The 26,508-nt window shown below is 40.0% G+C and overlaps 1 protein-coding gene across 3 annotated transcripts in view; it reads left to right on the top strand.

Annotated features, from left to right (window-relative positions):
- Positions 1–26,508, top strand: part of pde5ab (phosphodiesterase 5A, cGMP-specific, b) — a 68,579-nt gene that overhangs the window by 25,586 nt on the left and 16,485 nt on the right. For 2 of the 3 annotated variants that reach the window (XM_063900273.1, XM_063900271.1), the window contains exons 4-12: positions 7,045–7,134; positions 7,993–8,064; positions 9,665–9,754; positions 9,852–9,989; positions 15,085–15,152; positions 20,601–20,709; positions 20,791–20,875; positions 23,440–23,615; positions 25,447–25,506. In XM_063900273.1, the coding sequence (XP_063756343.1) occupies positions 7,045–7,134; positions 7,993–8,064; positions 9,665–9,754; positions 9,852–9,989; positions 15,085–15,152; positions 20,601–20,709; positions 20,791–20,875; positions 23,440–23,615; positions 25,447–25,506 (888 nt within the window). The remainder of the gene's footprint in view (positions 1–7,044; positions 7,135–7,992; positions 8,065–9,664; positions 9,755–9,851; positions 9,990–15,084; positions 15,153–20,600; positions 20,710–20,790; positions 20,876–23,439; positions 23,616–25,446; positions 25,507–26,508) is intronic. The other variant, XM_063900272.1, reaches the window with a different exon arrangement.

Genomic DNA, 26,508 nt, shown 5'->3' with positions numbered 1-26,508 from the left:
GGACAGTGGAGAGTGACAGGAAAGTGGGAGAGAGGGTCAGGGTGGGATCCGGGAAGGAACACGAGTGTGGAATCGAACCCGGGTCGCCGGCCTACAGTGCAGGTGTCCCAGCCAGTTGTGCCACGGCCGGGGCCGAAACGTTGACTTTAAATAAGTGTATCATGTCAACAGATTTCACACAACTGTATTAGGTCAGCTGAAAGCAATAACATGAAATGTAGCCTGTGTGTAAACATCTTAGAATACAATGAAGATTATAAACTTCTACAACCAAAATATAAGCATAGGATGACATACTATATGGCTTTTGAATAAGAGATGTTTTTAATGATTGATTTGAGTATTTTAACCTTAGACAAGCTTCCTCCACTGCTCCCAGTCTTTATGCTAAGCTAGCTAACCACATCCTAACAGACTTTGAATTTAATTTCCCCAGCATTGCTTGATGAAGCAGACATCAACAATTTTAGTTTGACAACATTTGCAATAAATGTTTGATTGGTCCACGTCATATTTTTCAGAAGGACCCGACACAGCTCCTCTCCTCTGCTCTTCTTGTTTGTTGTATCTCCATCTCCAGTCTCATTTTCTTCAGTGTCCGTCTTGACATTCAGCTTCACTTTACCCCAGCATGCATTTCAGTAGTGCGGCAGTGAAAGAGCGCCCTTCGCCACTTTTTCAGTGGTATTACGGTATATGAAAAATGAATATCATACGGTATAAAGAGCAGCAGGGTTGTAGGAGATGAGAGGGACTGAGAGATCAGCGGTATATAAATGCAGTTAGTACTATAAAACCTATCGAACAGTTGAGTTGACTGAAACCTTTTTTTGCCCTTCCTCCAGTCCCAGATCGGATTACAGCATGGTGACCTCTGTAGAATAAGCCCCTGACCTTAAACCCCTCCAGCTGCTCCCACATTTTAAATATTATTCTTTTAAACTCTTCTACTTAAATAATGAACATCTGTAAGTGTATTCGTGAGAGTAGTATGGAGGAAACAGGGATGTGCATTTTTGGCTGCACACTGAGTGGGATCCTCCTCTTAAAGAGTTATGAGTGTTTACAAAAAGAAGCAGATGTGTGTGTGTGTGTGATGTTTGTGTGTGTGTGTGTGTGTGTGTGTGTGTGTGTGTGTGTGTGTGTGTGTGTGTGTGTGTGTGTGTGTGTGTGTGTGTGTGTGTGTGTGTGTGTGTGTGTGTGTATGTGGGTGGAAGAGAGGGAGAGAGAGAGAGAAGTATGGGGCTATGATTAAATGCAGGTGTTTTTTGTGCAGTCAAATGATGGAGCATGGATATATAAACACACCATGAGGTTCAGGCAAAAGCCAGAGGACTTTGGCTGTAATGCTGCGGCGAGATGGTGTGTGTTGTGTGTGTGTGTGTGTGTGTGTGTGTGTGTGTGTGTGTGTGTGTGTGTTTACCTGTGTGATCTCGTCTGAAATATGTCATTCTCTTCTGAATGTTATATACTCAAAAGAAAACTCAAACTCAGATATATACTTAGAATCAGAGCTGAGAGCAGTACTAAGATATTGTACTTGAGTAAAAGTAGAAGTACTACGATCTTGTACTTGAGTAAAAGTAGAACTCTTCAGATCTTGTACTTGAGTAAAAGTAGAAGTAGTAAGATCTTGTACTTGAGTAAAAGTAGAAGTCCTCAGGTCTTGTACTTGAGTAAAAGTAGAAGTACTCAGATCTTGTACTTGAGTAAAAGTAGAAGTACTCAGATCTTGTACTTGAGTAAAGTAGAAGTACCAGAGTGTAGGAATACTCTGTCACAGTAAAAGTCCTGCATTCTAAATGTTCCTCCAGTGAAAGTAGAAAGTACTCTCATCTAAATGTACTTAAAGTAGCGACAGTAAAAGTAGTCATTGTTTGATTGGTCCATTTCAGAATAATATCTCTGATATGTTTTATAATTATTGATCATTAAAGTGTTCTCAGAGCTGGTAAAGGTGCAGCTAGTTTGAATGGCTTTGTATACTGCAGGGTAGCTGCTGAATTTACTCCAGGTGAACTAAAGTCTGATTTAAGGGCTGATTATATTTACCATCATTAATCCAGATCTGTAAAGTAAATAAAGGGATTAAATACATGTAGTGCAGTAAAAGTACACCATTTACCTCTGAGCTGTAGTGGAGTAGAAGTAACAAGAACATCCAAATTGTTTTTAAGTACAGTACTTGAGTAAATGTACTTAGTAACTTAACACCACTGCTTAGAATCGATGGCTTACAGATTTATAGGATCAAAAGCATATTGTGTAGACTAATATATTTCAAACATAATGTCTTTGGACAGTAGGAATTTGCCGATGTAAATCAGCTCTGTGGAAGAGAAAGGGTTTCCTGTCCTGTGTGTGTCTGTGAATCAGTAAGCTGTACAGTACATGCCTTGTGTCAAGAAGTATCAGGATCTTTTTACACAATTAAAACTCTTACTCAATACTAATCACAACTCATTTTTAAAACAATACCTTTCATCTTTGTAACAACATGTGTTTTTAACTTTAAGTAACTTTCTTATTGAGATATGACTTACCTTTTGTTGTAGGGAATGCATTTCGTTAAAAGAAATAATCGAATAATGTGATATTGTAACAAAGATCAGTTTTAAGTTAAGATAAGATGTACCTTTATTAATCCCTGTGGGGAAATTCAGTAGTTTAAGCAGCAACAGAATAAGAATGAAAAACAGGACCGTATAGTTTCACACAGGATAATAAAACAAAAATAAAACGATGTACAGGTAAGTATCTGTTAAGAGAAAAAACGGAATTAAGAACTTCAACTCTGCATGGAGGGGGTGGGAGGGGTTATCCAGGATACTGTCCAGTTTCCTCCTCGTCCTCCCCTCAGCCACCTCCTCCAGATTGTCCAGTTTAACTCCAACAACAGAGCTTTTAAAATCAGAAGCAAGTTTTAAACATATAACACATTTGCTTCAAGAATATTACAAATGACAATGGAAAACGTAATGTTAAATTTGAAGTGGGAAAGATGTGTAATTTAAAAAAGGTAGCATTGAACAGAAGTGAGCAAAATATAAAGGAACATGGACGGCTGTGTCATAACGATCCATTTGCACATTGGATGTTTAAATAATCTATATTAGTACCTGAGCGGGGCTTTGTACAGTATCTGGCAGGATCGGCCTCTGTTCTGGGGTCATCATGTGAGACCGGGTTACAGTGCTCACCAAAAACTCATTCCAGATGTTGCCTCACTGTCATGGACAGGTCTTACATAAGTGTGTGTACTTCATGTGTTCTGTATGTGTGTGTCTGTGAGAGACAGAGAGAGAGAGAGAGATAAAGGGAGATTTCCTGCTGGGTGCATTCCTTATTTGGTAGCGCTCTCACCTGGTTGCCTGCCAACGACAAGACCATAATGATGATGATGTTATGTTCTACCTGCTTTTTGCATTGGCTCACTTTACTTTACTGCAGAGTGTGGCATCTGTTTAGAAACAGTGTGTGAGTGTGTGTGTGTGTGTGTGTGTGTGTGTGTGTGTGTGTGTGTGTGTGTGTGTGTGTGTGTGTGTGTGTGTGTGTGTGTGTGTGTGTGTGTGTGTGTGTGTGTGTGTGTTTGTGTGTGTGTGTGTGTGTGTCTGGTGAGAGCATGTTTTGGTTTTGTTGTGTGTATTTTCCAATTACTCACCTTGTGCGTGTACAATTGTGTTAGTGTGCATATGTTACATAGATGATCTGTGTATATGATGTATGTGTGTGTGTGTGTGTGTGTGTGTGTGTGTGTGTGTGTGTGTGTGTGTGTGTGTGTATGTGTATGTGTGTGTGTGTGTGTGTGTGTGTGTGTGTGTGTGTGTGTGTGTGTGTGTGTGTGTGTGTGTGTGTGTGTGTGTGTGTTTACCTGTGTGACCTCGTCTGAAATATGTCATTCTCTTCTGAATGTTATATACTCAAAAGAAAACTCAAACTCAGATATATACTTAGAATCAGAGCTGAGAGCAGTACTAAGATATTGTACTTGAGTAAAAGTAGAAGTACTCAGATCTTGTACTTGAGTAAAAGTAGAAGGACTCAGATCTTGTACTTGAGTAAAGTAGAAGTACTCAGATCTTGTACTTGAGTAAAGTAGAAGTACTCAGATCTTGTACTTGAGTAAAAGTAGAAGTACTCAGATCTTGTACTTGAGTAAAGTAGAAGTACTCAGATATTGTACTTGAGTAAAAGTAGAAGTACTCAGATCTTGTAATTGAGTAAAAGTATAAGTACTCAGATCTTGTACTTGAGTAAAAGTACTCAGAGTGTAGGAATACTCTGTTACAGTAAAAGTCCTGCATTCAAAATGTGTTTGAGGGACTCCCCAGGTCTCTGATTGGATCTGTAACCTCCTATTAGTCTGCTCAGGATCATATTGATTCCAGCGGTGTCATGATAAACAACCTCCCTCCCCCCCCCTGCCTGTTTACATTGGTTCAGCCCACTGTAACTAGCATATGGCACTAGCATTGGTCAAACCAATATACAGAGAGCATGGGGGAGGTATTGTCCTCATCAATGCCTGCACTGTGGGTCCGCGGTCTTTGGGGGAACACTTCAAGAGGGAGTCGTGTTGAAACAGGCAATGGATTGTGCACTAGGTGTAAGTTGGAGTTTTGAATGAATATAAAAAGAATAAATACAGTTATCAGTGAATTTAAAGTACACGATATAGACAAAAGTATTGGGACAGCTACACATCACACCTACAGGAGATTTGATGCCATCCCATTCCAAATTCTTAGGCATTAATATGAAGTTGGCCCCAGTTCACAGCTTCCACTGTTCTGGGAAGGCTTCTACAAGATTCATCCAGAAGAGCATTTGTGAGGTCAGACCCTGATGATGGATGAGAGGGCCTGGCTCTCCATTCTAGTTCATCCCAAACGGTTTCAGTGGGATTGAGGTCAGGGCTCTGTGGGGGCCAGTCAAGTTCTTCCACACCAAACACATCCAGTCAATTTTTAGTTTATACAAAATGAACATATTAGGATTATAGAGAATCTGAAACCGTATTTTGAATTGTGTTCTTAAAGGTTATTCTGTAGAGGCCTTGAGTTAAAGGCCTGATTTACATACTAATTAGTGTTTGTTAACCTTACCCAGTAGAGCAGTTATAATCATCTCTTAGCAACCGTAACAAGGCCTGGCAGACTGTTCTGCATGTGGATGGGATGTGCATTGGGCTGAATGAGAGGAGTTGTCATTGCAGCAAACAGTCTTCCTCTGCGTCAAACCCCACTGAAAAACCCGGAACGCTCACTCTAATCAAATGTATTAGGATAACAAATTTCACATAACTGTGTTAAAAATATATTAAGTTCAACCTATTCTAACTTAATAGTTTTGCTTTCAACGGAACTCATAAAGTTATGTGGAATGTGTCGGCATAACACATTTTAATAAATGAGATGCATTTTTTTCAGTGCAATGACCCGGAGTTTGAAACACTTTTTTTATTTTAAGCTACATGTTGGAGAAGGCAGCGGTTGACGGGTGTATCAACAGTAAGTGAGCAGGATGGGGCTTATAGAACTCCTTTTTTTCCCACTTATATAATCATTCAAGAGCAAACAGCATCAACCGCAAAAGCAGATTAAGACAGAGGAACTCTTCTTACGCAAATAACATAAAAATGATGACAAGCCTGTCAATCAAAGCTGTGTCATACCACACCAAACCTGTGTGGTGTTTAACTCTGCAATTCTCCCCTTGAGTTTGGAAGACAACGGTTTGTACAGACAGAGCTGCGTTTAAAAGTCAGCTGGAGGGTGGAACAGTTGCCAGCGGGGGGTGGGACAGTCCTCTAAACATCCAGTGCTCCTTAACATGCCTTCAGAGGCCACTCCTCCCTCTTCAACTCAACCATTGTGCATCAAAGAGGCACTAACAAACTATGCATGTGAGCCTTTTGTTTTGGAGAAGAGTTGAATTGTTGCTTTTCATAGTGTTGACACAGCTGTGTGCACGCAGCTACTACAGAAAATAACTTTTTGTTTTAGCATAGGTGGGTAAACTGTGCAGCCTGTCAGGGTTTCTGTTTTTGGATGGTTCATACTGTTTATAATGATTACTTCTTATTTAGCTGAGACGTTTATCCAAAGCAGCTTATAAACACTGCAATACTGTACTACAGGAGCAAATCAGGGTTAAGGATCTATCAAAGACATTTTCATTTGCGGAGTGCAGGGAATTTTACCACTGACTTTCTGATGTGTTGGCGTCCATTTCTGCAATCCACAGGTGTTAACCAGTGACCATCGGTCTGTGAAATGACTGGCTGCTAACTGTCACTGGCAGATTGTATCACATGTAGCAAGCTAGCTAAATGGGCTACGAGCCGGTCAAGACCCTGTTTATTTGATTTTGAAAGGCTCAATAAAGACACTACCACTAAACTTGTCAAATGCCAAGCTGTCCCTTTTAGGAGAACTACTCTTAAAATAAGTAGATCAGGAGTCAGAAGCTTCCATTCTCTGGAACCAGCATCTTGTTTTTATTAGGGAGGCAGAAAGTGTCCAAACCTCTAAGAGTGTGCTGGACTTTCCTTTTTAATAAAACCTTATAGTTCCAGCTGGTTAAGATTGCCCTATGTTTGTCCTACATTTTATGGGTTTTTTTCAATTTGTGTTTTTATTGCATTTTGGTTGTTTTTGACCAACTTTTAGTTGCTAATCTATTTTATTTATCTTTCACATTCTATGTTGTCTTATTATTACTTTGTAATTTTTATTTTCCCTTTAGCACTGTCTTTCATGTTTGTTAATCTGTAAAGCCCACTTAGACAGACGTGTTTTGTGATATTGGGCTGTAGTTTTGATTTGATTTAAAAGGGGAAGCTTGAAAAGTCTTCGGGCAGCGGGTTATTATAATGATTAAATGTTTCAAGTGAAATACGTCAACAATAGCTGTTGTGAAAGGCATTAAGAAGAACAGATATGATTATAAAAGAGCAATTATCAGTCCCAACATGTAGGTGAGACTTATGTTTGTTTTGCTTTGAAGATGGGATTGAATTATGTTTATGATTTGCCTCCCAAGGACCCCCGGTTTAATGCGGAAGTGGACCTGATCACCGGATACAAAACTCAGAGCATCCTTTGCCTCCCCATCAAGAACCACAGAGATGAGGTGAGACCAGACATACTACATCCTGCACGGATTAAAGCTTGTGTTTTATTACGATAAGACATGCTTCATTGAGCCTGATTTGGGATTTTCTTCTGTCACAGCAACACGTCAACAAGGCAATGAACTCAATTTGAAAATGAAAAGGAGTATGATATAAACCGACATAAACATAAATATCATGCAGAAAAATAAAAACAGAACTTTAAAGTAAAATATATACATAATGACAGTGGAAGATATATATCTGAAGACTGTCTGTTAAATATCCACTATGAAGGGCCAAATACAGCCCACAAAATGTAGAAGTATATTATTAATAAATTGGAGTGTGCAAAAAATAGCACATTAAATAAAATATCAATTTACACTATATACATGATAATTCATCCATATGTATTCACACAGTTCCTCACTTACAGGAGGTCTGATACACTATATACCATAAACCAGAAGGAGAGTGGTGTATCTGTTCCCTTAGGTAGACCAGATGCAAAGAAGTTATTCTAAAAAAAGCTGCAGTCCTTTGTAGATCCTCTTTTCCTGGGCTGGAGCACTGCGGGCCCACTCAGTTATTTGCACTTTAAATGGGCTTTGGAAAAAATATAATGGCCTAAGTGCCCTTCAGCCTTTTTGGCAGGCAGCTCAAATCCTTCCAGCAGGTTCTGAATCCGCTCTTTGAACCTGAATCTTAACAGCTAAAGTTTTCCGACCAAATTGAAACAAATGTAACTATTATATTGCATCCTTTACCAATAAAAAACATTAAGTCTTTGTTTACATCAATGTTGACCAGATGTCTGGCAGCCTTCTTCCTCTGATTTTCACTCTCTTGTTTTTGCTCCATCCTTTGCATCGCAGGTAGTTGGAGTGGCTCAGGCCATCAATAAGAAATGTGGGGAGGACAGTGCCTTCACTGAACAGGATGAGAGGGTTAGTGAAGCTCACTGGTTCCACTACACAACCACATGCTGTCAATATGAGTGAATACTCAAAGGTAGACAACATATGAGAGAACGACATCTTACTCTTCACTGAGGTGTTGGGTTAGCGACAGCTCAACGTTTGCTGCCTCATTAAAAACATGTCTACGATATACACTGAATATAAGTAGATTTACTCAAGTACTCTACTTAAATACAATTTTGAGGTATTTGTTTGAGGTATACTACTTGAGTATTTGATTTTGTGTTACTTTGTACTTCTACTCCACTACAGTTCAGAGGTAAATGGTGTACTTTAACTCCACTACATTTATTTTGTAGCTTTAGTTACTTTACAGATTTGGATTAATGATCTGACTTTAGATACATAAACACAAGTGGCGAAGTTAATAACAATAATAATATTCAAAATGATAATAATAATAGTAGACAGTACAGTCTGAAGTAATACCCCATCGTCATGACTTAAACTTCAAGTGTTTTAGGAATGGTCCCCATACCTTATTGAACTTAGTAATTGAGCCACAGACTCAGTAGCGGATCTTTTCTAGTGTAAGACATGGTCAGCAGTGTTGGGGTAGTTACTCAAAAAAAGTAATTAGTTACTTATTACTAGTTACTTATATAAATTGTAATGAGATTACTTTACTAGTTACTGTATTTGAAAAGTAACTTCCCTACTTATTACTTTACTTTATCTAGAATTTTTTTAAAGCTGGGCAATTCAATAGTCAACAGGGGAAGCATGTCTCCTACAATGAACCCTGCCACCAGCCTGTAAATGTCTTTCTGTGTTACCTGCTTCTGCGCTCCAACACTTGAAAAAAGCTTTGCCTGTTTAGGCGGGGTCGGCTGCTGATCGACTCCTTCAGATGACCGGAGAGCAGGATCTTTAGCCACAAGTTTTGTATTGCCGTGACAAATGCTTGGACAGGTTGCTCATTGAGTTGGAAGCAGTTGAAAGACACCTGTCGCCTGGGCATAGAGTGCATTTCACTCGAATATTTTTGTCCTTTCAAGCTATCAATTGAAAGTAATGAGAATTTCTGTCGCACCAGCAGCTACGTCACTCGAATCGATAGCTATGGCAACGTGCCAAGCAAGCAGCACACACACAGGCAGCACGCATGCACACAACACTTAAACAGATCAGAACTTTACACATAGGCAAACACGGCTTGGGTAACGCAGGAAATTGCGTTCCTATAGTCTAGTAAAGTAGTGTAGTTACCGATATTTTGAGTGTAATGCCCTACTTTACTTCGTTACCCAAAAAAGTAATGTCGTTACTGTAATCCGTTACTTTGTAACTCGTTACCCCCAACACTGATGGTCAGGTCATTTAGCCACTGAGCGTGGGTGGGCGGGACAGCATCTTTCCACCTAAATAGTAGCACTTGCCTGGCCAGGACTTTTACTTTTAACTCTCTGGTACTTCTACTTTTACTTAAGGACAAGTACTTTCTACACTTCTGGTCATTTTCCTTTCTCCTTCTTCATTGATAAAGAAACAGTCTAGTGTTGTTTAGTGTAGTTTTATTTTCAGTTTTTAATACCTGGTGTTCAGATACTGTTCTGTTCCTCTCCAGGATTTCTCAGCCTACCTGGCATTTTCAGGCATCGTCCTGCACAACGCTCAGCTGTACGAGACGTCTCAGCTGGAGAACAGACGCAATCAGGTGGGTGTGAGTGTGTGTGTCGCTGAAGGTGTGAACACAACACTGAGCATGAGGAGTTCTTTTATGTGTGTGTGTGTGTGTGTGTGTGTGTGTGCAGGTGCTGTTAGACCTGGCCAGTCTGATCTTTGAGGAGCAGCAGTGTCTGGAGGTTCTGCTGAGGAAGATCGCAGGGACCATCCTGTCCTTCATGCAAGCCCAGGCCTGCACCGTGTTCACCGCTGAAGAGGACTCCATGGTCAGTCAAACACACACACACACACACACACACAAACACACACACACACACACACACACACACACACACACACACACACACACACACACACACACACACACACACACACACACACACACACACACACACACACACACACACACATTTTTGATTGATTAAATGCAATAAAACAGAGCGGGAGAAGACAGGATTATTTGTTGTTCATGTCTTACCATTTGATTTGATTTTTGGGACTTCCCAGGATAAACAAAACTAAATAAATAATGTGACATAAGAATAACATCAAATAGAAATAACAAACTACAATAGATCATCGAAGGAATCAACATGCTTGGTTACACTTCTCCGACATCTTGATTGATGCAAGGCTTGTAAGAATCATCGGCACAGAAACTCAAATCAACAGACCTATTGAAGCAGCCTTTTGATTCTTTCCAAACATGAGAAGATACTAACAAGTATGCCTGTTAAAGTATGAGTATAGAAGGTGGTGATTAAAAGAATGCAACGAGACCTTTCCCACCTTTCTATGCCAGAGTATACCAGAGGAAATCAAAAACACATCTGATGTTGTTCGATGCTTCATAGCAATATATTTCAAATAATATTTATCCCTCAGAGCTTTCTGGGTCATGCAGCTATTTGTGGGTCCTGACAAACCTGAGTAAGTACCTGCTCTCACACTGGGCCAGGGTCCATTAAGGAGCAATTCTGCGGTTTGGTACATATGCTCCTAAAAAATACCTGATCATTCTCAAAATTTGAATCATCATGCAAAAATGACAATTCCTTATACTTAGTCATTGTAAAATCAGTCAAAACAACCACAAACCAATTTTACAAATCATTGTACCACAATGTGTTAAATATGCTCTTTCAAATAATAAATATTTGAAATTTAAATATGAATGGATGACTTATAATAACCTTTAGACCCTTTGTTTCTCTGAGTCTACTGCGTCATTTGAGCTGACGTGTGTATATGTCCATCTGAACACGTTTGCACATAACAACATGCCAATTATAACCGTTGTTTCGATATGTTAATTACCCACAAGCATCATCCTTAAGACTAAAGAAAATGCAGGTGGCAGGTCAGGTGGTGTAGCGGTGTAGTTACTACAAACACTTTTAGGGAACGCTATGTTATTGAAGGCACTGATGCTACAAAATGTCAACCTTCTCTGGCGTTACAAATAAACATTTCCAGTCATTCCAAACCCGACTAGCGACCAAACAGCACTCAGTTTAGTATTCCACTGGCTGATGGCTGACTGTCAAGTTATTACAAATATTGGTTTCAGAAAGTATCAACTACATATCCAATTCACCCTTCAATGTGTGTGTGGTGGTCTGCATTTGCTCACATGACAGAGGCGTTTCACCTTCTCTGTTTCTTATTCTCCGCTTCCAACAGCTTAGACCAACTGAGACAAACATGACATAACAAACTGTCGAACAGAAAAATCACAAATTCTGAAATAATGTAGCGTTGAAGTACTGGTTGGTTTCTGAATGGGGAGGGGAGTGTGTATGGAGGGCTACAGCTGGTTTTCACCAAAGCTAGTGAGATAGCGTCCTCTGTGAATCATCCACATGAACAGGCTTTTTTAAATGTAATGTTTACTGCTCAGAGAGGCACAAACACAATGAGTTTCCTCTCACATGTATTGGTGAATGCCTTCATGCTATTTTTGGGTTTGTGAACTGCCTCTTTAATTTAAAAAACAAGATGTTTTATTTCATGTTCGGTATTTACTGAGCTCCATGCATTCTGTTACCGTACACTTCATTACACAGTGTGCGTGTGTGTGTTTGTCCCTCCCATGACCTCAGAGTTGCCAGACCAGCTGTCTCCCTCTATTTTATATCCCTCCCCTTTGTCTCTCTTCTCTGTCTTTCCTTACTAAACATTTACTCTAAGATTAGAGATTTTTTACTGGCCTTATCTGCCAGACGTCCCTCTGTATACAGGTGTCAGCGTTACATGTCTGCAGTTTCTCAAGCAGGACCCACTTGGGATTTGAACATAACTTTTCCCTAGGAAAGGAGCTTTCCTGTAGGAAGTCTAATCAATGACACTGCAGCTCTTTACACTCACCTTTACCAACAATAACACGAGAGCTTACCAAAACGCTGGCCTGCGTTGGCTCACTTTACTTTACTGCAGAGTGTGGCACAGTGTGTGTGTGTGTGTGTGTGTGTGTGTGTGTGTGTGTGTGTGTGTGTGTGTGTGTGTGTGTGTGTGTGTGTGTGTGTGTGTGTGTGTGTGTGTGTGTGTGTATGTCTGTTTGTCTGTGTGTGTGTGTGTGTGTGTGTGTGTGTGTGTGTGTGTGTGTGTGTGTGTGTGTGTGTGTGTGTGTGTGTGTGCATATTGGGATGCTTTTGTTTGCTTTTGTTTGAGTTATATTGGGCTGTATGTGCATAGGCATATTTATTGCATAAGCATGTTTGCATGAGGTCATATTGGGTTCTGCTCGTGCATGCGTGTGTATGTAGTTACAGCCGCGGAAAAAATGAAGAGACCACTTCAGCATTATCATTGTCTCTTGTTTTATTATTTATAGGTTTGTCTTTGAGTTGAATGTTTTTTAAAAATTTGTATTGTATTCTATAAACTACTGACAACATTTCTCTGTGTTGGAATTCAACAGACACTGGAATGGCTGCCCTACATGTAGAGATAAAGATTTAAGAAACATGTGGAGTGGTCTCTTCATGTTTTCACATGTTACACGTGTCACATGTTTGACGGGAAAGAAACGCAGTGTGTTCACAGTTGGTGTTTCGTTCTTCTGAGATGTACGCATCATCCACACTGTCTGAGTGTGCTGGTTTGTGCCAGTGTAAATGTGTGTTTGGGATCTGGGTGTGTGATGATGTGAGATAGGGTTTGACGTCTGGCTGCCATTGCAAGGGTTGGGGCAGTGTGTGTGAGTGTGTGTTCATATTATACTGTTTGCCACTCTTCTTCTGCCCTTTATTTACTCTTAACTAAACAATACAATGACCCAAACCCGACCATGATTCATAACCTTCATTTGAGGTTAGGCAACTCCAGGGTTCTGGAAAGTATGACTTTGACCATACAGTAAATACCAGTTTGGTTGTCTAAATATGCCTCAGTCAGCGTTTGGTTGGATTTTGCTAATTTGTGGTTACAAAAAACAAGAATATAACAATGTCCAAAACCAAGATGGTGGCAGCCGAAATGCCAAACTGAGGCTTCAAAGTGGCGGACCACAAAGCATTGGGGCGACATCATGGTGACTGCATTTACTTAGTCATGGTGTCCTTTACTATTTACGTTATAAAATAAAACTTAGATATTGAGAGACCGATACTTCTGGGCTAGTTGCAGCAGAGGTACCCACTCTGCTGATCAGAAGCCTCCACTGAAGTGAGGATGTGTTGGTCACATCATACAGTTTTAATATTAAAAAAATGAAGAGACCACTCCAAATCTTTCTTAAATCTTTATCTCTACATGTATGGCAGCCATTTCAGTGTCTGTTGAATTCCAGCACAGAGAAACATTGTCAGTAGTTTATAGAAAACAATAATAATAATAATAATAATAATAATTATATTATATATAAGACAAAACTATAAATAATAAAATAAGAGAAAATGATAATGCTGAAGTGGTCTCTTCATTTGTTTCCGTGGCGGTATGCTAGTTAGTGCTAAAAACCAGTACAGTTAAGGTTAATTCTATTAGAATATTATTTTTATATTTAGAAAATCAATATTTTGACATCATGATGGGAGAGTTATGAATCTCATTCTTTGGGCAATAAATGTCCAAAATCTTTGAACAAATGTAACGCACGTCAGGGGATCACAAAGCCAGTATATTCTCTGGAAACACTGAATATCAAATCATTTATTAGATGACTAAGATACTTTAATACAAATGTTTCGACCTGCTTTAGGTGCTAGAAGAAAAGTCAGTGAATCACAAAAAGTCATTTGCATTCATCCCTTGGGGCCCGTCTGTATGAATGCCCTGGCAATCCAATGCTGTCAGTTTTAGGGATGCTCTCTCAGAGTTCGTGTTTTCATTTTCAATCTCAGCTCTAGTGATGTATGGAATGAAAACATGTCTGGTGGTCCATGATATAACATGAGCAGATGGCACGAGATTGATGTGTCTGCCACTGTTTCAAAATGTTGCATGTGACAGAACCCTCATGGACATGCCTAAGGAACCATGTTATTGTCCTTTTTTAATATGCATATAGCCGTGACAAATGCTTCTTAAGAATATAAGACGACAAGCCTGATTTATTTCAATATTCCTACTTGCAGGAAAAGAATCCATTATCCTGTTTCATCCTGTTATAAAATTTCATGAATGCCAGAGACCCCAATAAATGTCATAACATTGCTAGATCCTTTTTCTGTTTAAAGCAACTTTATGACCCTCACCCAGATACAGCTCTGAGGACAAATGCCATGGAGGGAAGGTGTGTGTGTGTGTGTGTGTGTGTGTGTGTGTGTGTGTGTGTGTGTGTGTGTGTGTGTGTGTGTGTGTGTGTGTGTGTGTGTGTGTGTGTGTGTGTGTGTCTGTGTGTGTGTGTGCAAGGGTAGGGGGGCACATTTTTCCAAACCAAGAAGCCTTATCCATCTTTAACATCCTGTCCCCACCTCGGAGAAATGGAAAAAGGATCGTTTGCGAGGGTTTCTGAGTGCAGATTGAGAAAAAAACAAGTCCCTATAAGGTAGGGAGAAGCAGGAGGAGTATTGGAATGTCGAAATAACCTCTCCTTCTGGCAAGGCTTGATGGGTAATAGATCAACAACCCTTATTTTATCCATGGAGTTGTTATGTAGGCAGTGGGCGCTGCTTTAACCGCAGTAGTTGGATGTTTGGTTTAGCTGTAATTGCTTAATTGGAGGGAATGAGGAAGTTGATCTGCCAGGAAATACACACGCTGAAAGCCAGAGGTGAGACTCTAGACTAAACCAAGACTGTATATGCTGTATTTATGAGATCTAATGGCTTTACGCCAAGGCACGCCCCCACAGGTCCTCACCACATCATTTAGTTTGTACAATTTCAGACAAATAAACATATTTTATTCTTTTTGCAGAACTCCTTCTCCAGTGTCTTTCACATGGAATATGAGGAGCTGGGTGAAGTCCTGGACCCCCCCAAGAGGTAAGCTGATCGCCCTCAAATAAAATTGAATTAAAGGTCCCCCCAGATTGACCTTCAGTACTCCAGCTGTTTCCACAGGTTATTAGCTCTGTCCTTTAGCCTAAAAAAGGTTTCCTCACCCTGAGAGGCCTTTGCATAAGGATTTATTTATTGTCACAAAAGGAGAGGCAAGCTTTAGGCAGTACTAAGACTCGCTTTGTGTCCAATCAGTCACTTGGTATGGTAATGATATTTACTGTGAGAAGGAAAACTGACTGCCACGCAGAACCAGTATGGTGAACACAGTCTGTACACTAGAATTAACAGCCTCAAAACAAATAAAGAGATATAAAGCAGCTAGTCGGAGCAGCCAAATGATTAAACCATCTACAGGCAGAATCCTGTACTAGGTCACAAGAAGAAAATGGGTTGAAATGCTACAGCTGCAGAGCTTCCTGCAACAACTGCTGCTCCAGGCCAGAGGAATCAGATATAATCTGATTTAAGATGCAATGAGATAGAAATCCCTCCACCCCGCCCCCATCTTCAGGGTGGTCTGGCCTCCCCAGTTGCTACGCAGCATCAGAAAGTCAATCTCAATCTCAGTCCAAACAACATAGCTGAACTGTGTGTGTGCATGTGTGTAAAGTTAGGATGTATACTGTGAACGCATGGAGCTGCGCTTCATCAGCGTGCTTCATGGGATCACAGAAATGCTACAGTATGGAATCATGTTATGATAATTGTAAAATTTAAATGACGGTATGAATAACACGAGAGGTGTGTGAAAAACCTCTCCACCTAATTTGATAAAAGCAAGAACAAACTGCATTTTAGTGTTTAGTGTTTCAACGTTTCTCAATAACAAGCTTCTCTGATAAGAATACAAATGTGGAGGTTTCACTAAAACTCTATTTTCATTAATTTTTAAAAATAATATAAATAATGTATGGCCTGAATTGTTAAATTCACACATCAATAAATGAAATTTCTATGAAATGTGATTGTAATAATGTATCATGGAGCACTAACCCTAACCCATATACAGACAGACAAACTCTAACTATTTTAAATAATAATAATAATAATAAATACATTTACAAATTAGCCCCTTAAAGCTAAAATATATCTAAAGTTGAGGGGTTTTTTTAAATGTAGTGTTTATCAGGTAATGATATTAGAGGGGAGGGGACTCACATCTTTAAATGGGATTAATAAACAATAAAATGTGTTACCCTTTAATCACATTCCAGAAGGAAACAACCTTTAAAGACTAGAAAGAACCATTTTAATATATATTATATAATTAATACTGACAGGCTGGTGCTGTACTGATACCAGGGAAACATACAATCAGTTTGTATTGAATCTATGTTGGCAGTATTACAGTACCTGCCTCCAGAAGAGATATGGCAAAGAGACACACGGTCAATAACACAGATTGAGACCCTTTTTATTGTTAAAACAAATAGACTGGTCTGACCATGTGAGCTTCCTGAATTGAAATGCACACAGTTTGATTGTGTTTAAACTCAGTGTTCAGGCCAGGCTGAAGAAAGGGAAAATAAGCAGTTGTGAGAAATCCCCAACGCTGTCAGCGAGGACACAAACCAGATGTCTCATCTCATCTCATTATCCCTTAACGTTTTCTTAACATTGCTCTCAGGCTGTCTCCAACCTTTTAATGCAGCAGCGTTTGCTGTGCTGTGTAGCCTTTGAGAGGAATGACATTTTTGGCAAAACCGAGCAGCTCCCACTGGGCTGACGCTGTATGGGGGATGAATGCAGGATGTTAGCTTGGACTGGCTGGAACCACAGGCGGCTTTTTATAGTGACATTACCCCAGGCCTTTACCATACGGTGTGAGATTGGCTGTAGCAGGATGTTCAGAGGAGCTGAACCCATGTTGATCCGGCTTTCAAATTGAAAAAGTAGGACTTCTTTTATGGAACTAGAGTATGATCGTGGCCCTGAGTTGAGAGCCAACGTAGAGCTGTCATGGTTCACAGTGATGCCCAGATCTGTGGTCTCATTTAAGCCAATCACAGCGAGAGGGAGAGGAAATGTGGATTCTGGTTTGGGTCATTATACTGTGCAGCATGTCGATTTGTATCCTATCAGTCACTTTAAAAAAGACAGTGTCTCAACATGAATAAATGGACAACAACGCATCTCGTTTTTCCCCAAGCTAGAGAAGACGTGATGTTACTTTCTCTTTATTCGGCATGATGCGGTCAGCACTGGGCGTGGTTCAATGGCACTCCTATACACACAACTTATATATATCTCTGGAAAAAATGAAGAAACCACTCCAAATGTTTCTAAAATCTTTATCTCTACATGTATGGCAGACATTCCAGTGTCTGCTGAATTCCAACACTGAGAAATAATGTCAGTATTTTATAGAATACAATAAAAAAAAACAAAAAAAATGCTTGTAACTCAAAGACAAACCTATACATAATAAAAGAGAAAATGATAGTGCTGAAATGGTCTCTTCATTTTTTCTGGGGCTGTATACATAAATATATATACACACATGAAAGGGCATAAATAAAAATACAGTCAATTAAGAAATGTACATAGTGCAAATTATTGTCCACAGCAGCGTAGAAAAAATGACATTTGTGAATCCTTCTGTGTGTATTTATTTATTTCGAGACTGATCTGAGCCCATACTCATATGCTTTACCTTAGAAATACAATTAAAAAAATATTGTTGCGGTATAAGATAAGATTAGAATGACTTTATTAATCAATTATTATTCAAATTTGTTGGATTAATGTAATGGAGTAAAAGTGAGATATTTCCCAATGAAATAACTTCACTCACATTCCACCAACTGAAAGGTTGACTTTAAATAAATGGAATATGTCAACAGATTTCTCCAGATGTATTAGGTTAGTTGAAAGCAATAATGTCAAGTTTAAATAAAAAACATAATGTTCAATCGAATTGAAATATGATTGTGGGATACTGGGGCATGTATAGAGGAACATTGCAGGCTAAAATGCTTTCTGAATTGCATCCATATTTTGAACGACTGAATGACTACAGGGTTAACGCTAAAGCAGTAGATGACACTGGAAGCTGGGAGCATAACCATGACCGTAATGAGGTCTTAGTGGAAGAAAATTCTACTTGGACCCAAGCCGGCTGATTGGCAGGGGCTTCGACTGTCCAGTATAGGAGTTTTTGAATGTTAGCTGCCCAGTAGTAATGTAGAAAATTGGGGAGGGCCAGCCCCCCAGACCGTTTAGGGATCTGCAATGTATTTTTCCGCATACGCACTGGTTTATTGCCCCAAAGAAAATGTGAGATTGATTTATCTACTTTGGCAAAAAACTTATTTGAAATAAGTACAGGGATTTGTTGAAATAGGCAAAGAAACATTGGGAGAATGGTCATTTTGATTAGGTTAACCCTGCCAGCTAAGGAGAGGGGCAGAGTAGACCATCGGTTGAAGTCTTCCTCAACTTTTTCAAGCAAAGGGACACAATTGCTATTGAAAGTGTTTGCCAAGGTCCAAGTGATAAAAATACCCAAATATTTGAAGCCTTGGTCTACCCATTTAAAAGGGGCTACATGATTTGGCAATTTACCTACTAAGTTGTTGATTGCGAATAACTCACTCTTTCCAAAATTTAGTTTATAGCCTGACAAGGTGACAGTACTTTAACTAAAGTCCAGTTTCAGTGTGTTGCTCCTTTCACTTTTTCCTAACAAAGACCCAGCTCATTTTACATGTGTTGTTCTTTCTGCCACCAAGACACACCCACACACACCCACACACACACACACACACACACACACACACACACACACACACACACACACACACACACACACACACACACACACACACACACACCATCTCGCTGCAGCACTACAGCCAAAGTCCTCTGGCTTTTGCCTGAACCTCATGGTGTGTTTATATATCCATGCTCCATCATTTATCCTCAGTATTACAGCTGACTGTGTGGTTGAACTTGGAGCTCCTAAAGATAACAAACAGCCCGTTAACCGCTGACGGCTCTCAGACCTGAGGCTGCGGTGATCCTGATATCCAGCAGATGTTTTATGATTCAGTGCCTGGAGCTTTAGGAAGCATGTTAACGTTTGGATTAGTGTGCTGCTTTATTGTTTCCAAAGAGCTGCTGGGCAAAGCTGTGTGACAAAAGGGTCAAATCCATCTTTGTGTGTCTCTGAAATACATCTTGTGCCATTGTGTTACTTCCGTCAAACATACTACCAGCCATGAACTTCTTTCTATTTGCATGGTTGAATACAAGCAATGTCCATGGTGCATTTTGATTATTTGAATGGCACCCCACCCTTAAATTGTCAACTGGGTGACACACTAATTTCAGCAGCCGCTCCAAAGTAAACATCATAACACAGAGAGACCTATGGTTTTTTGGGCTATCAGCTTTATTCATTGTCAAATCCAAAATTCTGCTGTATTTCCCTTTGAGACTAACTCTGCTATGTCCTGGTCTTGTTCTGCCTGTAATTCAAAGCCAGTTGACAGAATTTCTCTGGAGTAAGGCCATGGAACTGATCAGCAGTTTTTTTATCTGGTCTGAACCTCCTTCTCTCTACTGAGTGAAAGACCCTCTCTGCCTCTGCTGTTCCACTGTACTGTTTCCACTTCCTGTCCCCCTTCCTCTTTATGTCTCTACGCAGGGTTCACCTGTCCATACTTCTGTCTCTTGCCACTGCTCTGAAGGATTTCTCCCTTGCCATCAGTGGCTGCTCTTTCCATCTCCTCAGTTTTTCTCTTGGACTTTCCTGGCATGATGGCTTTTCAACAATGTCTAAAACCTAAAAAACAAATCAGTTGTGTAAAACCACACTGAAGTACCATTTTATTCTACAGACGCTTAACTTCAGTGTCTCATGAGGGGTTGAGTTGAACCACTGGCTCAGTAATCTTTGGGATTCACATGCCCATACATACAACATGGTAAATAACCAACATGTATGATACATATTTTCAGACATTTTGCTTTGACAGAACAGTAACTATACCTGACATGTTGGAAATGTACTTTAACAAGCAGGACATGGTTTATTGAAAAGAAAAAAACACATGAGCCACTTTACCAGGTGCTTCTCTTCATCACAGCCAAATAGAAATGATGGGGAAAATGTGCTCACTTCCCTAGATAAAAGGGGGTGGGCCGACTTACCCACTGGCTCATCTTACCCCACTCTTCCCTACTAATGCAAAACAAGTCAGATTTAGCGCTATGAAACCGCTGGCACTGGCTGCTTATGTATGCTACTTTTAATTTGCCAGTGTGTGCCAGTGTTCAGTGTGTGTTTCAATGTGTGTTTCAGTGTGCCAGTGTGTGTTCCAGCAGTGAACAGTCCGGATCATCTGGTCCTGTGGGATCTGAAGTTGAGTCCCTGTGAGCCTGGTGTTTGGTGGCTGCTTATGAAGCTGTTTTGTTGTGTCTCCTCAGGGACTGTGATGTCAGTCAGATTAACTACATGTACGCGCAGTGTGTTAAAAACACCATGCAGCCTCTCAACATTGCAGACGTAACCAAGGACCAGCGCTTCCCTTGGACAGTCAGTAAATGATTTCTTTGCTTTTCTCCTTTTATTTTCCTTTTCTTCACGTGAGTAATTCTCCCTGTTGTGCTCTGACAGAGGGAAGATCCAGATCACAGCAGCAACCAGATCAAGAGTCTGCTCTGCACCCCCATCAGGAACGGCAAGAAGGACAAAGTCATAGGTGGGATCTCTCTCTCTCTATCCGCCTGCTCTTAAATCACCTGATTGTTTTAGCTTCGCTGCAGTAAGTACGAGAAAAAACCAGCATGGATCTGTCACCAATATTTCAGGATGCACTCATTTAAAAGATGACTGAAAGAGTTTATTCCATTCATGGCAACTATTATAAAACAAAACATATACAATTTATGCAGTTTTTGTAGCCCATGAGAGAAAGGAGCAGGGAGAAGAATATCGTCTGTCGGTCACAGCTGCTTCCAAATACTTAAAGAAACATGAAACCAAAAACACAACACAACAATCCACCACAGGTAAACAGGTTTTTAATTTCATTTTCTTCCACCTAAAGATGTTCATACAGACCTTCAAATCATTTGGTCATGATACCACCATCTAAGGTTGTCCATGCAAACATATTTTGAAATGTGTCTTGAAATGTTTCTTTACAGTGTATTTTATTTCTGTGAAGGCTAGTGTTAGCCTTATAAACTAGTTAACACATGTATAGGTTAAATGTAGAGTCTAGTTTTTCAGGGCAGTGTTGATTATCGCCCCCGGCAGTTAGGTACATCAGCAGTCTTAAATCATGGCCTGGGATCACATTTAGCAGCATAGCATTACCACTTTTATTATAAATATTGAAGAGTCTTGCCACTCCAGCCATCACTTTAACTATGATCAGCATAATAAGCCGATAGCAGCTCCATCAGTTGGCTGTGAAGATGACACATGATGTCCTCGGTGATCAAACAGAGCCGGTCCTCAGCCTGTCCTCCAAACCTTTAAGAGTCCTGGAGACGAGCAAGATCAAACAGAGAAATCTACCGGTCTTTTTGCTTCATGAATTAATTTTGGACATTGGATATGCAATATTCTGTTCTGCGCCCGTATAAGGCATATCTTATAACTGCTGATCCTGATTTTCAAGATAGCACCAACAGCTCCTGGCTTTGCCTTGTGTTCAGAGGGTATCTGTGATGAAGTACTAGTGACCTGTAAACAGATGTAATCAGTTACCTAATTAATGTAACCTGGTTACTTTCCGTTTGTTTTGGATTACCTAATATCAATGCAATTGAACTAAATACAAGAGAAAATAAATATCATTCACATGTTTATAACTTAAGTGTATTATGTAAGACGACAGGAAAATGTAACCTCAGAAACCAATATATCTAGGATCAAAATGCTTTCATTTATAGGAAAAGCAGCAGCCTGAAACACATGAGCACATACTACAGTTTAAAAAGAAGATATAAGATCTGAGCTGACAGAAAATGCTCCGTTATGTTTAATACACACTGAAAGTATTATCCTACAGAACAGCACAGCTGACTGCGAAGAGGTCTGATCCTTTACAACACACACATTAACACACACGCTCTTTTAGTTTACCACAGTATATGGATTAAGAGCAGCAGCATGTGCCTCGTAAGATATGGTTCTTCAGTTTAACACATTGTAATCCTGCTAGTAATCCCTCTTTTTACAAATGTAACTGTCACCTAATTACTTAGTTTTGTATTTAACTTTAAGGTATTAAAATGACCTTTTTTGGTATCCTGATTACCTAATCTCGTTTCATTACAATGTTGCAACACAATATAAAAGTATGATATTATATACATTAAGGATATGTTCTTAAACTGCTGATAACTGATGTTTTCTGATTCGAACCATAGTCCCAATGTAGTGCTTTGTGTTCCTTAAACACATTCAGCGTCTCTTGCCGATGTTTCTACGTCTCCTTTGTTTCCCTGTTAGTTTAAAAGAATAAAATACAATCCCATGGTGCTTTTTTAGTTTTGTCCGTTGGTCATAGGCTTTTACAGTCAGTGACATTAAGGTGGCAATATTTGTAGCCTCTGTGGGCTGATTTTGACTCCCATGAGTAGTGTTGCCATCATTGGATATAGAGAGCAGATGAAAAGGATTATCTTTACTGTGGAGCATTTCTTTCAAATAAGTAGGCAATCTGTCCAATCAAAATGATCCAGTGTCCTCTGAATATTTTTAAATTGACACAAAATTAATCAAAATCAGCCCATAGAGAGTACAAATATTGGCATTTTCCAGTTAAAACTGCAAGTTTTGATCCCTAAAACTGTCAGAAATAGTCTCCTCAATAACCCCCAAAATTGTTCAAATCGGCCAAGCCAGTTTTAAATTGTTGTCTAAATAAGCTGTAATGGTAATTCATGCTAGTAAACACAACAAATGCTAATTGTGCAAGTTGCCCAACATATGCAGGTTAGCATCCGGCAGTTTCTATGTGCTGGGGACCCTACTATACATTTTTATGATCAAACATTTGGTGTACTCAACCGGGTTCACAACAGGACTTTATGAGTTGGCTAATGTTTAAAATGTTTAAAGGGAAAAGTTTCGGCTACTTTAAAAATTGGCACAAACATCCACTTGGACAAAAAGGATGGAGGGATATCTCCAGTCAACAGGCTCCCAAAAGGAAACGTGCTTTTTTTCTCACGGCAGCACTTGAATGTGTGCTGAAGCTTCCATGTCAAAAACATGACCTCAATGTCTCTGTGTGTGTGTGGTATGTAGGTGTCTGTCAGCTGGTGAACAAGATGGATGAAGCTTCCGGCAGTGTGAAGGCCTTCAACAGGAACGATGAGCAGTTCCTGGAGGCCTTCGCCATCTTCTGTGGTCTGGGTATCCAGAACACACAGATGTACGAGACAGTGGAGAGAGCCAGGGCCAAGCAGCAGGTCACTCTGGAGGTCAGACACACACACATACACACACGCACACGCACACACACACACACACACACACACACACACACACACACACACACACACACACACACACACACACACACACACACACACACACACACACACACACATTTAAACAGTGATGGGTCCTTGCGGTAATCTTTTAGATTGAGTAAGATGAATTTCAGTAGAGTACAGACCAAACCCAGCAAATAAGTTGATTTGTCATTATTTAGGGAGAGGCTACTGATCTATTCAACAAAGCCCAGACTAGGGACTGCTGAAGCACAACAATCTCTTTCTCTAGCTTTCAGAACTAAACCTCAAAGATGGGTATGTTTATTTTTAGAGCTGCACAAATAACTATTTATAGTTTTTGTAGATGTTTTTATCAGATTGGCTACCAACCATTGCTACCACAGGAAAAGTAAGACCTGAAAAAGAAACAGCATAATCAAAGGGATTCATTTTTATTTCTTTATCAACACCAACACTACTTGGTCTCTGTACATGATGAAAGAGAACCCCATTACAGAGTGTGTTCTCAGTGGAGCTGTCAGCTGGAGGGTGCCAGGGCTCGCTCAGCTGCAGCTGACGCAGGCTTGAGACAGAGCCTCCTCTCCTGAGGAGGAAGGAGTACTCAGAAGTAAACTTAGGTAAAAGTACTCACTCTGCGGATTTCAGAATAACTTATATTATATATTTTGATTACAAATGTTGATTCATTTACATGTTTATCACAGCTGGTAACGGTAACAATTATGTACTGCAGGGTAGCTGCTGAATTTACTCCATGTGGAACTAAAGTCTGATTTAAGGGTTGGTTATATTTCACATCATTGATCTGTAAAGTTACTAAAGCTATTAAATAAATGTAGTGGAGTAAAAGTACAAAGTAGCATAAAAGTGGAGATAATCATGAAACTTAACCACAGTACCTCGGTGTCAACATCCATTGAGTCTGGAATACGGAAACTGGCTTTATCCAGACAGGACGGCTCAGAGCAGAACCCCCTGTTGGAGCCATACATTGGTTAATGTTATTTAGCAATGAAATGTTTATTTTCCAACTCTTTATTTATGTTAAATTAATCATTATTTATTGTAATTATCTATAGTTAATGTCAGTAAATGCTTTTGTTTTGACGATGGTGCTGTACACTGGGTGATTTGATATGAATATATTCTAAAGGAGCAAATGTTTTTTAAGCAGGGAAAACACAGATCAAGACTACTCTGAAACCATCGTGCTGTCTGACACTGGATCACTGAAAATAAATGCACCAAAACGACATTCTTGCTGCACATTGGATCATTTCCCCTGCGTGAGATTCACTTCCTGGAGCTGAAGCAGCAGTTTTATTTTTAGAGACATTCTCTGTTTTGTTTCTTCTTTAGGCGCTAAATGCCCTACAAAACTCCCACCCTCAGACTTTCAGGTGATTGGGTTCTCCAGCCTCCCACCAACCACTTGCAACACGCAACTACAGACAACGAGCAAAGCCCAATTATATGTAGTTGGTATGGCTTTGTCTCCCAGCTCTGGATCATTCCCCACATCATTCTACAGCATTCCACATCCCTAAAACCAGGCTGCCAGTACCGGATGCTGAAAGTGGGGGGGCGGCTCCATGTAGTTATTTTTGTCTATGATTGTCCGAGCCCCATAGAGCAAGGCTAACCCTCTTTCTATTGGGCAAATGCTGATGACACCACAAAGCAAAGCCAATTGTCAGGAGCTGGCTTTATGTGCGGTGTGCGGGTGTTTCCTACAGAGGAGTTGATATATACCGATGCATTTACTGTCCCTTTTTTAAATGTGTGTATGTTTCAGGTCTTGTCATATCACGCCTCTGCCGCAGAGGAAGAGTCGCGGGAACTCCAGGTAACCGCGGTAAATTAACATTTTATTACGTTAACCAAACACTCCACCATAAACACAAATAGCGACACACACATTCTTCAGATGAGAAGCATATGACACAGCACCACAGCGCTGACTCATCAGCGTCATAACGCTACACGGATGCTTTCCTCATACTGACAGGAGACGTGATTGGCTGCTAAAGCTCAGGCAGAGACAGAATGTGGATACATTACATCTCACGCTGGTGTCTGCAAAGTTTCAAAGAGTTCATTCTCTCACTCCTAGAGTTTGTAAAACCCTTAAATGGGCTAATTGATTGGTATTTCCAATATCACTCCTATATTACATATTGATACACAACTATTAAACCCTATTACAACATAATTACCCATGTATTAAACCCTTACTATACCCATGTTACATTATTTTTGCGCCCAAATTACACTGTTATTTGACATACATTACACCAATGGGACACCAATGTTACACCCTAATTACACTGCTAATACACCCTAATTACATTGGTACCTCACCCACATTACACATTATTACACCCATCTCAATATTTCCCCTATTACACATGGACACAGCCTTTCAAATGACTGTATCTTTATTGTTGTTGAACTTCTTTATTTTAATTTATATTTTGAACTGTCATTTATTAACTCAAAATTGGATATAAGTCCATAATTGGTCAGAAGTTATAAGATCAATCAGTTTTCACAGCAGTCCCAGCCAGACCGATGGGCACGTACAGTGTGAGCGTCCTGCTCTGCTCTCTCCTCCTTGTGATGGGGTGGCTGAACTCACAGCATAACCTGATTAAGTGGCCCCTCTTGGGTGCTAAGGGGAGTATGCGTCACTTGGTATCTAGGACACGGGCCTGATTTTGCGAGTAGGTTCTACCCATGAGACTGCTGCATACAGTGTGTGTTACACATCATATGAGGAGAACCCTCATGACTGAAGAAGCTGCTACTGTACCTGCAGCAGCACTTCAGGAGTCTGGGAGACAGATGCATGATCTTC

This window comes from Eleginops maclovinus, chromosome 14 (assembly GCF_036324505.1).
Source record: "Eleginops maclovinus isolate JMC-PN-2008 ecotype Puerto Natales chromosome 14, JC_Emac_rtc_rv5, whole genome shotgun sequence".
NCBI lineage: Eukaryota > Metazoa > Chordata > Actinopteri > Perciformes > Eleginopidae > Eleginops > Eleginops maclovinus.
Note: the sequence above shows the minus strand (reverse complement) of the source record. Positions and strands in the feature narration are given on the sequence as shown.